At 34.2% G+C, this 14,874-nt stretch overlaps 1 protein-coding gene across 5 annotated transcripts in view; it reads left to right on the forward strand.

The window, feature by feature from the left end:
- Positions 1-14,874, forward strand: part of IPO11 (importin 11) — a 135,862-nt gene that overhangs the window by 44,008 nt on the left and 76,980 nt on the right. For all 5 annotated transcript variants that reach the window (XM_016198752.2, XM_016198749.2, XM_016198754.2 and 2 more), the window contains 7 exons: positions 1,326-1,396; positions 4,288-4,480; positions 5,185-5,337; positions 6,862-6,905; positions 9,074-9,164; positions 11,619-11,666; positions 12,430-12,535. In XM_016198752.2, coding sequence (XP_016054238.1) covers positions 1,326-1,396; positions 4,288-4,480; positions 5,185-5,337; positions 6,862-6,905; positions 9,074-9,164; positions 11,619-11,666; positions 12,430-12,535 — 706 coding nt within the window. The remainder of the gene's footprint in view (positions 1-1,325; positions 1,397-4,287; positions 4,481-5,184; positions 5,338-6,861; positions 6,906-9,073; positions 9,165-11,618; positions 11,667-12,429; positions 12,536-14,874) is intronic.

Here is a 14,874-nt window from a genome sequence, read left to right on the forward strand (position 1 = left end):
ATTAAATTGGAACTCAGCTTTGTTTGCATACACAAGTTTTGTCTTGAGTATTGAGGAAATCTTTTTTTTTTTTAAAAACCACCTATTTTGTGTTCATTCCTTCTATATTTCTAGAAGGAATTATCCTATTCCATGCAGACATCCACAACAGTCATATGTTTAACAGCTACTCATTGCGTAGATTCTATGCAAATGCTATTTAGACTTAAAGATTCTGTCGCTTTTAGTATACTTTTTACATATCTGTATGATATAAATTTCCTTAAATGGTGCTTTCATTTTGTAAATCCCTTGTTCATTAACCTTCATTGGCTTACCTTTAGACCCTTTCTAATCCACTAACCCACAAAAGAGAATTTAGCATTTGCATTTGTGTTGTATTATACTGCTAGTCTGTCTGTTACCCTTTTCTCTTCCCTATGATTTCAGGCATCTTGGCTTAGGATGCACACACACATGTGCATGCACTCATACAGGTATGCATACCCAGTATGCACACACAGATATGTATATCCTGTATAAGTGTGTTTTTACGTATATGTGTGTATTTTTGAGGACTTACTGCCCTGAGATGATTTTAGTGTACTCACTTTTAGGGAGTTACTGATTGTTTCATGTCAGTCATTTTTACTTTAGTAGAAACGTTGAGTTTATTGCCAGTCACTGTTCTGGGCACTGTGCATGCAAATATGAATAAGTTGGTTCATATGATGTTTATTTTTCTAAAAATGGTTATTTTTCTTTGACTATCCCCATGGGAGAAGTAGAAGGAAAATGAAATAAATGATGAAGCAGAATATGAAGAGTATAATTAGAGAGCAGGGTAGTTGATAGGCTGATGGACATTGTTCTGAATGTACAAAAATGAATTATTATGCCAGGGAAACTTATCAGAAGAAAATTGTTAAGAGATATACGAAAAATAATGAGTGTGCTAATCTTTGAGTACTTTGTTTTTACTTACACTGCTTGAAAAGTATTTCAGCTATGACTAACTTATATTTTGAAAATAAGACTCATGATTCATTGATAAAACCGTTACCCTTTTACTTTAGAATGGACTCAATTTGTATTTTACAATTAATTTTGTGAAATATGGCACTGAGGATTACTGTTTCTGTTAAGTGCACATCTTAGTATTGCTTTATAAAAACTTGGCTTTTATGCTTAATTTGTTTAGAGTTGGGAATGCACAGTAATGAATTCATAATGCAAAATATGCAGAAATATATGACAATATTTTTGTTAAAAGTTTTGTCATTGTCTTAGTTGTGAATTCATAGAATATTATAAACGTACTAATATTTGAAATGTATTTTTAACAGGTAGAAGTATAGGTACAGATAATGTATGTAGAGATAGACTGGAAAAGACCATTATTCTTTTTACTAAAGTGGTAAGTTTTCTTTTTATCTTAATTATGTTTTCTCAAATAAAATACATGTATAAATATTTAGTAAGGAAAATTGTATTTTTAGAAGCATACATTAAAAAAAATATGTTTTATTGATTTTTTTTTTTTTTTTTTTTAGAGATAGGAAAGGAGAGGGAGGGAGAGATAGAAACATCCATGAGAGAGATACATCAATCGGCTGCCTCCTGCACGCCCCCTACTGGGGATCGAGCCCGAAACCTGGGTGTGTTCCCTGACTGGGAATCAAACCAGTGACCTCTTGGTGCATAGGACAGTGCTCAATCCACTGAGCCATTCCAGCCGGGCTGTAAACATATATTTTGACTTTAGTGTAAAGTAACTTATTTTCTGTTTATAGGAAAACTGGGGAAGAAAACAACAACAAAAAACCCACCCACAAAACCTTTGTATCTTAAAGTCTATAATAATTAAATTTACATATCATAAGTGTGTATGAGTCACCTTGATGTAAAAAATCTATCCTAATAAGTATTAGAGAAGTTGATTCCTCTAAAGCTCATTCTCAGATCCATTGAAAAAAGCAGAGGTAAAGAAGATAGCAGTGCAGCTGTGAGCAGGACATAGATAAGATGTAAGAGGCATTATAATATCAGGAACTCAGTATATTCCAAATGACTGATTATCATGAAATTAAACATCTTTTGAATATTATTATATGGATGTACTGTGCTAGGCAATGTGTATACATTTCTGATAAAATTAAGTTTTAAAAAATGATTTTTATGAAATTTGGGGCTTTAGGGGTTGGAAAAGTGCAAAGAACTGGGTTACAGCAATCAGGGAGACAGGGTTTGAGGACTTCATTGCACTAAAACAGGTAGGTGAAGACAGGTGGCAATATCTAAATATTTATTTATTTAAAATATATCTTTATTGATTTCAGAGAGAGGAAGAGAGAGGGAGAGGGGGAGGGAGAGGGAGAGGGAGAAATAGAAAGCTCAATGATGAGAGAGTCGTCATTGATCGGTTATCTCCTGCATGCCCCTGACTGGGGATCGAGCCTGCTACCCAGACATGTATCCTAACCGGGAATCGAACCGCGATCTCCTGGATCCTAGGTTGGTGCTCAACCGCTGAGCCACGCCTGGCTGTGCCAAACCTTTAGACTATTTCCCCATTTTCATTGAAGTTTCATTAATAGAGTTGAGGTTGTCTGTTCCCTAGGCGGGGGTGAAGGGAGTAGAAATGAGCAGTTCTTATTTTTGTAGTTAGGTAGCAGTTACCTGTAGTTTTAGTTGTCTTCATTCCCAAGTCTTATGTTCTAAGGTAGCCTTAAGAGCAAAAGCCCACCTCGCCTTCCAAGATCCTGTGCAAAATTGACCCAGATTCTTTTAGTTAAAAACAAACACAAAGCTAAGTAAAATAAGACTATAGTTTGTCAGTGGAGTTGTGCAATGTTCATAAATAATTTCGCATATTAAATTCATTTTTAGGATCTTTGTGACTTTATTAAAAGCTTTTAAAGTTGGAACAATTCAAAATGCCTCCAGCTAGAATTGAGTACCTTCTCCTTTAGCAGCTAGCGGCATGGAGTCACGGTCAATTCTGTTTCACCTGTGCTTCCTCCTCCCTACCCTTGCTGGTGGTTCAAAAGCACATCCAGACATCATATAGTAATAGCTGTAAATATTTGAATATGTGTTTTTAGTGATAAGGGATACACACAATCTTAACACTACATCTAAAAACTAGCAGTGGTTTCGTAATATTATTTGAATACTTAGTCAGTTTTCAGATTTCTCTCATGAATTTTTTATAGTTGGCTTGTTTGAGTCAGGATTCTGTAGTGTCAGTTCTCTTTTCATCCTTTTTCCCCCGTGCTATTTATTTGTTGAGATAACAGATTATTTTCTGTAGAGTTTTCTGTGTTTTGGAATCAGCTGCTTTTGCATCCTGATGTGTTATTTAACATGTTTGTTTGTCTCCATACCCCTCCTCTTCCCCAGATTTCTTACAAATTTGTAGTTAGATATAGAGACTTGATCACATTCAGACTTTTTTTATGAAAAAATGTGGGGATGGCAAGAATACTTTACAGGTGGTGCTGTGTATTTCCTGCTGCATCACAATAGGAGATACACAGTGTCTGGTCCTCTAAAATCAATGAGTGAGCTATCCATTGTAACCTTTCTCAGCAGTTTTTCCCCTATTGATTTTTGCAGCCATTGATGATCATAGCCTAGATCCATTGTTTGATGAGGGGTTACAGAATGATGGCATTCTGTTATCCCCTTTGCACTTATTAGCTGGAATTCTTCTGTAAGGAAGAAATCTTCCTCATCAATTATTCAGTGCAGCAAAATACAGTTCATGCATGACAGGCAGGATAATTCTTTGATTGTTTTGCTTTTATCTGTTAATGTCAATTTTTTCAGTGTCTCATAACAATGAGATGCTGTAAGAACTTAACTCTTGTTTTTATCAGTTGACCTATGGTAAAATTGGTTTTGTTATTTGTCATTTCTCAGAACTTGTATTGATGATGTTAAGTGAGAACTTACTCTACTTTTTAAAGGCCTGTTTTGTAATATACTTACACCTTTTGTATTATATTTAGCCATTATTAGCAAATTAAGTATGAAGTGGGTCTATTTTGAGTCCTATACTAGAAATAATAGAAAGTGCTAATTATGAGATATCCAATATAATCCACATTATATGATGCAACTCAAGAAGTATATTATGTGCATATCACACATATACTACATGTGAAACTGAATGTACTCTGATTCCCCACCAAAATTCAAAACTTGCCAAATGTTTACTAGCAAAGTTATAAGATGTACTTATGGATGATTATATTCCTACATTAATTTGGGGAAAATACATTAAAATTTTTTTTTTCTTTATAGCTTTTGGACTTCTTAGATCAGCATCCCTTTTCATTTACTCCTCTAATTCAGAGATCACTGGAATTTTCTGTAAGCTATGTATTTACAGAAGTTGGTGAAGGGGTTACATTTGAACGATTCATTGTCCAGTGCATGAATCTAATTAAGATGATTGTCAAAAATTATGCTTACAAGCCATCCAAAAATTTTGAAGGTAATACTTTACAGGTAGTTTTATTTTTTCGTTTTCTTATTGTAATCAAAGTGTGAAATAAATGCTATGTTGATGTAATTTCTTTGAAATTCATTTATTTAAGTCTGAAAAATAAAATGTTGCTGGGACATGAAATAGAGATAAGGATCAGATCCCTATTATGTGAGGGCCAGCTTTTGAAAACCATATGATACATTTAGTAAACTGTCTTTTGTAGCACAAAAGAAAATCAGTGGAAGCCCAGGGACTTTAAGATTAAAGTACTACATTAACCACTACAGCTCATGTTGTAGACTGTATTTATTTGTATAATTAAAAGTTTTCTCTGACTTTATTATATAAAGGGAGGTTGCTTTTAGACAGGGTAAATTGTTTGTTGTATTATTTGGAACTTATTCATGTGTATGTGTGCCAACATGAATGAGAAACTCTTGTAGAAGAGTGAGAGAGAGAAGTCACTTCAGTATGGTGTGATGATACAGCATGATAATGTACAAGCTGTAGTGGTAGGAAAGAAGCTAGCCTCTTAGTGCGCGATAGCAACAAAAGAAAGTGTCTTTGTGGTTTTTCCATAATAAAAATGAAAAATTACATACCACTGTATGTTTTCTCCCAAGGGTGTTTTTAAAAATTTATTTGTATTACATAATCCCATTTGGGTAGAATTTTCCTGTACAATTAACTTGGAAATCTTACTTTTCTAGATAGCAGCCCTGAAACCCTCGAAGCTCATAAGATTAAGATGGCGTTCTTCACATACCCCACTTTGACAGAGATTTGTAGAAGATTAGTCTCTCATTATTTCCTGTTAACTGAAGAAGAACTGACAATGTGGGAAGAAGACCCAGAAGGCTTCAGTAAGAATCAGTTTTTAGTTTGCACATGGCTTTTTCGCCCCTTTCATAAATAGATGTCATCCATTTGAACCATAGGTATATGATTGTTCTTTAACATAGCACTTTTGATCTGATGAGAATCTTGGTTTTTAAAAATTAGCTTATCATCCTCTCTTTCGTAGCCATTAGAACAAATTGAGAAGCAAAAAATGAGTGAGTTGTTCAAATATATAGACTTTTTCTCCATAAAGAAACCTTTTTAATTTTCAGGTACTATTATGGAGGTATCATGTAATTTCAAACAAAAATATAAAATTAACTGCCTGTCAGTTTTTACTTTGTGATTCATTCCATATTATTTTTTCTTTGTAGAAATACTCCAGAAAGAAATTTGGAGATGAAAATTTCTGAATTGCTGAATGGGTTACCTATTTAAATTTTAATTTAAAATTAATTTTTTGATGATTAAAATGTTTTTAACAGATTTTTTGTCTTTAAATTTCAGTAGTCAATGGAGAGAGTAAATCTATCAGAATCCTTGCTACAGAAAATCAAGGAATTATGTACTTAATGAAGTACCTGTGTGTGAATTACTTCAGTTATGGTCAGGCGTAGGCTAGAATTTTAACCTCTACTAATCTCTTTGCCTGCGTGCCTTTGTATAGTCATACACATATGTTTCCTAATATTTTAAGAACATCTTAAATATTTTGGAAGATTTATCTTTTTCCTTTGTCATTTAAAAATAATTTTAGTTCATAAAAAATATACTACTACACTGTACAGTGCGTTCTTTTTGGTTTTCGCCTTTTAGCTAAAACCTTAGTGTTTCATATTGCTTTCTTTATGCAGAATATATAATATTATAACATGTAACACTGAATCCCCATATTTTTAAAAGTCCCTGAAGTATTTTACTTTAAATATAGGAAATTTATGGAAAATGTCACTAATTATTTTAACTTGCAAAACATGATTTTTGCATAAAATGAAATGATTCTTAGGATTGTAGTAATAACAAATATTCTGGAAGTGACAATTACTTTGAGCTTTCCTCTATACAGAATTTTTTTTCTAAAATATGTTTTTATTGATTGCAGAGAGAGAAAGGGAGAGGGAAAGAGAGAGAGAAACCTCAGTGAGAAACATCAATAGGCTGCCTCCTGCATGCCCGCAATTGAAGCCCGCAACCTGGGTGTGTGCCCTGATTGAGAATTGAACCGGCACCTTCCTGGTGCATGGGACGACACTCAACCATTTGAGCCACACTGGCCGGGCTATACAGAATTTTTAATGAAAGTGGGAATGCTTATAGATAAAAACACTCAATAGGTGACTGTAATGTACACAGATATAATCTGTAGTTTATAGTAAAGAAATCCGTTAGACCTTGTGTCCCTAAGGATTTTCTTTCAGTGTTATGTTTAAAACTATTCACAGAAATATTAAATTGATATTATTTAAAATCCTTCTTTTCCAAACTGAGATTTTTGAAACATCATTATTGCATTTCTGGAGTGATTGTTTGTCGTATTTTAATTGTAGCAGTGGAAGAAACAGGAGGAGATTCTTGGAAATACAGTTTGAGGGTAAGTATTGATTGAAAGAAAAATTGATAGGGAAAATTTATGGAAAATGCTTCTATAATGCTTCTATTTAAATGCTTCTATTTAAATACTTCTATAACTGTTAGTAAAGAATGATACTTTATTGACGATTCCAAGCATTAAGACAGACAGATAAGAAACTATTCATAATTACAATAATCTATATTTGAGAGTGTTGTCAGTGGAAATGTGGTTATTGTGGTGTCATGAGGAAAGCGTTTCCAGGGACATACAAGAGAGCAAGAGTTCTGGTGGCAAGCTTTATTTGTGGTGCAAAATCAAAGGAGTGTTCCCAACCATGTGGGCCTAATGGCCACCTGGGGCTCGGGGCAGATTGGGTGGGTGCCCAAGGACTATGAAGCAGAAACTCTGGGTCCTGGCCTTTGCCTTGGCCTTGTTGAAGGCAAGATTGGACTCTTTCCATGGTGGGATGGAGATAGATGGGACATTGGGAAGCCAGGAGGAGAGTTCTTCTGATATTTATTACATCATAAATAAACCACCTTGTCACATCACAGCCTGGATTGTTGAAGTGCTTTTATCATGACCTTGTGGAAGAGCCTGTTTCTCACTGACGACAAGAGGAAAGTACTTAGTAAAGTGATGAACTATAATCAGAAAAAAAATTTTTTGGTTAAATTGCGGGTTGCAAACTGAGTTATTCTTCATTTTGCAGTCGAATTAATTGGGAAATAATTGTCATTGCAGAAAAAGGAAATGTTTTTGAAAGTGAAAGCTATCTCCTTTTTGGCTACAATAATTTTTTATTTTCTCTGAAGTATTTCAGTAATTGTAAAACTTATGTTGATATGTTATTTCTCTTACCAGCTAGTGTAATTAATTTCATAGACCAGCTCATTGCATTTAGCTATAGAATGCTTTTTAAACATGCATTTATGGAGATGGCCAGCATTTGAGGAAGACTTATCAAATGTGATCTTTGAACCATTCTTATTAGAAAGACTGTGTTTACATAATTTGCTACTATTTTTCTAAAAATGTACATTAGTGTTTTTAGTTTCATAAGCTTATATAGAAAATCAGAAAGATTGTAAATCAGAGAAATTATTAGTGCTTAAAATTTTTGTTTTAATTTTTATTTTTTGATTTTAGAGAGAGTAAGCAAGAAAGAGAGAAATGTCAGTTTGTTGTTCCACTTATTTATGCATTCATTGGTTTTAATTCTTGTGTGAGCCCAGATTGGAGATCGAACCCTCAACCTTGACATACCAAAGCGACATTTAACCAACCGAGTTATCTGGCCAGGGATAGTGCTTTAAAGTATTTTTAAAAATTTACTGCTTTAATATTTTTTTAAAACGTTCTCATATGGAATAATTGATATTAAAAAAAAATAGAATAATATTATGAACCCTGTGTATCCCAAACCTTGTTCATCAGTTATCGATCATGGGCAGTCTTGTTTCATATAAGTACATCCTCCCTCCCCACTCCTGTCATTTTGAAGCAGGTATCCAAGATGACGTCCTTTCATCTGTCATATTTTAGTGTGTGTGTGTCTGTGTGTGTTTGTATATATGACTTTTTAAACAGAAAGCACAATACCTTTAATGTTTAATTATAATTCATCTTATGAATCATCTGGTGATTTAGTAGTTTAAGAACCAAAATGAATCATTCATTTTGTGTAACTAACACTGTGACTTCTGTTAATGTTTGTATCTATTAAAAGAAATACTACTCTGTGGTGAGTTGAACTAATGAATTGCTGTTGTTAACTTATGTCCTTGTTAAGAAAGTATGTAATTTTTGACATATTAATTCCTGTACAGTCATTTATAGTACTGGATCTATAAACGAATGTGACTCCAGATTGCTTTTTTAAAGAATTATTAATTAAAAGTGTAAATTATTTCCTCTGTGTAGTTTTACATTTTTGAGTGCATAATGCTAAATGATTGAAATAGTGGAATAAACTTTCTATATGTTATGAATTAAATTATTATAATTTGTAAATTATAAATTACAAAAAATAGTAATCTACTTTTAAAAAAAACAACCCTAAGAATTAGAAACCATTTTCAGGGGTTTAGGATCTTAAGAATGAGTATTCTTTATTCTTTGCTTTATTGTAGAATTAATCAGTTTAATATACCATTGTTTTTGTTAAAAAATTTTTTCCCCTTCAGCCTTGCACTGAAGTACTGTTTATAGATATATTCCATGAATATAATCAGACTCTTACTCCTGTACTTCTAGAAATGATGCAAACACTTCAAGGTGAGGTATATTTTTGATACTTTGATTTATCTATTGGTTAATGTTTAATTAAAATAGTGTGTGAGTGCCTACTATGTGCAATGCCTAATTTCCTAGATCATCTAAAGATAGAACTTAAGAAAGAACGGATGTGTTCTTTTCTGAAGGGGGTGGCCTCCGGGATAGAGAACAAGAATGGACAATTCACAAAAGAAGGCCTTGAGATAGGCCTTGAATATGATAGATTTTGTTATTGTAAACTAATAACATAAGCAGAATTGCAAGCAGTCAAGTTTATTGCTTGGGGAAATAGTCCATCTGACACATGTTGTGATAAGTAATGTGAGAAAAAGTTAAAATAATAACCATTAGCCTCAGAATGGTGGCAGTGGGAATTGAAAGAAGCTGTTGGATTTGAAAAAATGATGAGACCTGGAGAGTATTACGCTAAGTGGAATAAGCCAGTCAGAGAAAGACAAATACCAAACGATCTCACTTATATGTGGAATATAATGAACAAAATAAACTGAAGAACAAAATAGAACCAAAGGCATGGATACGTGGACCAGTCTGACAGAGGTCAAAGGGCAGTGGGGTGGGGGACTGGATAAAAGAAGGGGAAAAGTAGTCAAAGAACATTCAGCCCATGGACACAGATGACAGAGTGTTGAAGGCCAGGGCGGGGTGGCAGGGGCTTGGTTGAGATGGGCAGAGGAGGAGAAATGGGGGACATCTGTAATAGTGTCAACAATAGAATAAGAGAATGATGAAGTTTTTAGCACTTCGTCATTATACTTTGTGTATAAGAAATTAGTTATTTAACTATTAACAGGCATTTATCATTTCTGACTTTTCTACTGTGCTCTAAATTTCAAGGAGGGGGCAGTGATCACATCTGTTTTGTTCACATTATTCCCAGTGCCTGGCACACTCAGTAACTATTTGTTGATCCATTGACTTTTGGCAAGTAGTTGAGCTGGCCAAGGGAAAGTGATCAATAATTATCCTGACAAGGAAAGCGGTTATTAGTAGTGGTTGGAGATAGAGCTGAGCTTTTGGAGTGTGTATCAGGAGCCCTGGGAGAAGAAAATAGGCTCAAGGACAGAACCTGAGACGTTCAACTTTGGGATATGAGGGTGTGGAGGCCCCGCAAAAAAGCCAGGTCAGAAACTGTCACAGAGTAACAAAGAGAAGTATGGGGGCAAATCCTGGAGAAGAGCATGTTGTGAAGTGTCCAGTGCCGTAAGGGGGAAGAAGGCAGCAGAACCTTCTGAGACAATAGATTATTTGATTGATTGGGCTAGGAACCACATTGTAAGCGATCAAGGATTGAGTAGGTGGTAATGTAAGGAAATAACAGCAAGGTAATCTCTGTAGGGAAGGAGATACCTGATCTTGTTTGTAGTAGTTGAGGATAGCTCACTTTTTAGACTTTTGTTCCCCCCCAAAAAACTAATACTGTAAATTTATAAACCAAGGGGGAAAAAATGAACTATTAACTAAGTTTTACTGTGGTAATTTTTAAAGATAATTTTAGTGTTACTTATATATTCATATGAAAATGAAAATATATTTTATTTCTAGTGTACAGTTATTTACCAGTTATTCAGGATTACAGATTTTTAAATTTGATACTGCTTCAGTTACCTTTTCTATTGAGTTTAGAACATTATTTCTGTTTTCTCCTGCCCATTTATTGCTTTTAAACCACTGTAGGAAAATGGATAAGCTGTTTAGTTACACTCTGATAAGTTGCTGTATGCTGGTAAGGTTTTCAGTGATTTCTGAGTTTAGTTCTCTTTCTAGTTCTAGAGTAATTTGCTTATTTAGGGCTATACTTACTCTTATCTTATTAGACTAGTGAGCCTAAGAATTCACATTTAACAGCAGAAAAGTACTTTGATAAACTTGCTAGAAATCTTTCTATTCTAAAGAAATGTCCTTATTAAGTCAACTGTTTTTCATGTCTTTACCATGGTGTTCTCCTTTCTGGATAGTGGTGCAGAGACAGCCAGCTTTTTATTCTAAAGTTTCCACATTTACAGTTTTCATATTATTGTCACTTTCATAACCTGGTTTATTTTTTATGTTTAGAGTATACTGTGTGAATTGCCCATTCTTGTTCTTTTTGTGTGTGTGTGGGACTCACATTTTTTTTTCTTTCTTTTAAGAATTTTCTTTTATAATCAATAGTTTGTGGCATATATTTTTCTGCAGTGTTGCTCAATAAAACATTTTACAAAAATGTTACATGTTGTGTGTTTTCTTAAATGGTAATATGGCTTTACATATATCTTTGTTCTCTGATGGTGATGATAACAAAACTTAGACTTTCCCTAAACATTTATATTTATATTTATATTTAATATAAAGCATATTGCGTTTAACTGAATCAAGATGCTAACAAATTGAGTTTAAATAAAATATTTATTAATAACTAATTTTATTTACTTTTACTGATACTTATTTTTTCAGGGCCCACTAATGTGGAAGATATGAATGCACTATTAATCAAAGATGCTGGTATGTTAAACTAAAGTGATTTAGAAGCATTTATTTCTTCAGTAGATAGTGTGTTATGTGGCAGGTGTTATGCTGGGAGTTAGAATATAAGGGCACCTAAAATACTAGAACTATCTGGTGGGGAGATAACCAAGCAAGTAGACAACTGATTGTAACATAGTACCAGCTGGTTAATGCTAAAGTAAGTGATAATCAGGTGGTACCGTGGAAAGCCACTGGTAGTCTTGGTGTGCCTCCTGAGAGACTGCTGAAGAAGTGTGATGTGAGAACACAAGAATAAGCGGTCGGTAGCGGGGAGGGTGGTGTGGGAAGGCGGGTCCAGGCAGGGCAGGAGAATGTGTGAAGGGAAAGGAGGAAGCACAGCTGTGTTTGGAACTGGGCGCATTTCAGAGTAATTGAAACAGGCTAAGGGATTTGTGAGAGGAGGCTGGAGAGAGGGGAAGTAGGGGCCAGTTCATAAAGCATTGCACCCATTGGGAAGCAGATGCTCCTTGATAATTTTTATATTTTGACTTGAATATTTTTAAATGAATGTAATTTTCTTTTTGAAAACACTAAGGAGTATTTAGGAAGAACAGAATAAAGTAACTTGATGTTTCTAAAATGACTATTTAAATAATTTTTATTAACATATTTTACATTTCCCTTTATTAACACATCATATGTTTCAAAGTAGTTCTTAATACTCAGTTTCTTCTGAAGACACTTAGCATTTGATTCAGTATCTGATATTAAAAATGTTTTTCTCAAATCTTCTTCTTAGTGTATAATGCTGTTGGATTAGCGGCTTATGAGCTGTTTGACAGTGTTGATTTTGATCAGTGGTTTAAAAACCAACTTCTCCCAGAATTACAAGTCATTCACAATAGGCAAGTATAAAACTTTGTGTTTATTATACACTTATTTTACTATAGTGATTTTCTAATGAAGATAGAACAGTTGCTTAAAAAATAAGTCATGGTATGACTTACCTGGTAGTGTCTAGTGTAGAAAGGAGTAAGACTTGTGAATATCATGTAACTGTAAAGTAAGCAAAACAGTTTGTTACTACGTTATTTTACATCAGGTGTGAATTGCAATATTTATGAAGTATTCGAAGTTAGATAAGCTAGTTTATAGGAAAAGATGAAATTTTATGCAAAGGTTAGGGAAGATGGAGGTCTGAATTGTAGAAAGAAAATGTGTACAAAAGGAAGCCATTTGGATACCTAGCAAAGGGGTAAATCTAGTGTCGGAAGTAGCCTAACCAAAGCACCATCCAGGGAAGGGTGGGGTCACACAAAGCATGCTACAAGCCTTTCCGGGAGAGGACACAGTGGTATGTGGAGAGACAGTGGCAAAATGCATCTGGACACAAGTATTTGCCTAATTATTGTACTTTGGGGTACTGAGTGAGTAGAATTGAAGGGAAGAAGAGGTCTTTCATAGTTTTTATAAATGTTTTTCTTAGTTTAATATTAAAGGCTTAGAAAAAGCTCGCAGGTGACTTTGTTCTTGTTTTGAATGTTCAGGTCTGCCGATTTTGTTTCATAGACGCACCTCTCAGAATGCCTGGAATACAGTCCTAGGTCAGCTAGCATTTCCTGACTACATTAATGAATGAATAGGCAGCCGTCCATATATGGACATTTTATAAGTATTTACACCTGTAGATTTGTAGATTTGGAGATGCTTTAAAAGTAATTTTGATCAGTAAGTTGCTACTTATTTATTCATTCAGTTCAGTCATTTATTTAGTCAACAAATGTTTTCAACCCTTGGAAATTGCCTTTTCCCGTTGAGCCGGTGGTGAATCAGATGGACTGTGACCCTGCCCCAGGAGCTAGTGAGCCCTTGGTAGAGAGAAAGTCTTCAGTAGGGATACAGAGGTACAGTTTGATTGTCCTTAAACCCTAGAGGCTATTTAGCCTAGCCCTGCACTAGCCACTACAGGAGCTAGTATATGTGGCTATTGAGCGCTTGAAATGTACTCAGTGCAACTGAGAAAATTAATTTTAATCAACTAAAATTTAAATACTGTAGCAGTATAAAATATGTATGAATCACATGTTGAAATGATATTTCAGATATATTGAGGTAAATAAAAATACTATTAAATTTTCACCTCTTTATTTTTACTTACTTTAATGTAGTGCCGAAAATTAGAATTACATATTGGCTTGCATTATATTTCTTTTGGACAGAGCTGATCTAGATCAGTATTTCTCAAACTTTAATGTGTATATGAATCACCTGGTGATCTTGCTAAAATTGAGGTTCTGGTTTAGCTTATGAGTTGGGTCTGGGTCAGTTCGTGTGGTTCTCTCTTGCTTCCAGGATAATGATGTTGCTGGTCCAAGAACCACACTTTGAGGAACAAACTGACCCCTCATCTTAACTCTGCCCAGAAGTGACTGTGATCTTGGAATTTGACCCTTCTGAGTTTCATTTTTTTTGTCTGGAGTAGAATGTTAATTGTAATCTTAAAGATCTCAGCCCAAAAATGATGGTTCTGTGATTCCTTTATTAACTCTACAAAAGTCTTGTTAACTTCCACATCTGTGACTTTGTTCAAACAGTCCATATCTATTGAACTGGCATGTTTTCAGCTTTTTGCCCAGAATACTGTGTATCTTAAAGGCTGTTCAAATCTCCTCTCCCTCTGACCGGTGTTCTCTTTTCCTTTTCTGAAATCCTAGTACAGAGCCTTGCATTCTTTAATTCTTTTAGGTGTGTGATAAACTTTTTGAGGGCAGGGATACTTACGCACATTTTGCACCTTTGATGAGTAATTCTGTGTGCTTGATCATCTTATCAGATTGTAATTTTCTAAAAATACCTGGTATATTCATTAGCTTTTTCCATTTACACCCAGAAATGAATATTATTTTGCCACTAAAATATTAAGAGGAGACTTTGTTGATAGAATTCTTAGATACAATTGATTATAGCTTTGTGGTTTTTCTCACTGGCTAAAGAACTGTCATTTCCATTAGTAGAGATGACCATTGAAAAGAAATGTATGTACATGTTACTGCAAATGTTCTACAACTTTTAAAATATAAATCATTTTTTTATAATCTGAGTCACATTCGGTAGTGGGGCACCTCTTAAAAAATTAGAGTTTAACTGAAATCAATGTAAATTTATATGAGTAACTTCTATAAGCCTAGAAATCTCTCACAATGTTAGAAAAATAATATTTATGAGATGAACAGAATTGGAATTG

Source organism: Miniopterus natalensis, chromosome 3 (assembly GCF_054644295.1).
Source record: "Miniopterus natalensis isolate mMinNat1 chromosome 3, mMinNat1.hap1, whole genome shotgun sequence".
NCBI classification, from domain to species: domain Eukaryota; kingdom Metazoa; phylum Chordata; class Mammalia; order Chiroptera; family Miniopteridae; genus Miniopterus; species Miniopterus natalensis.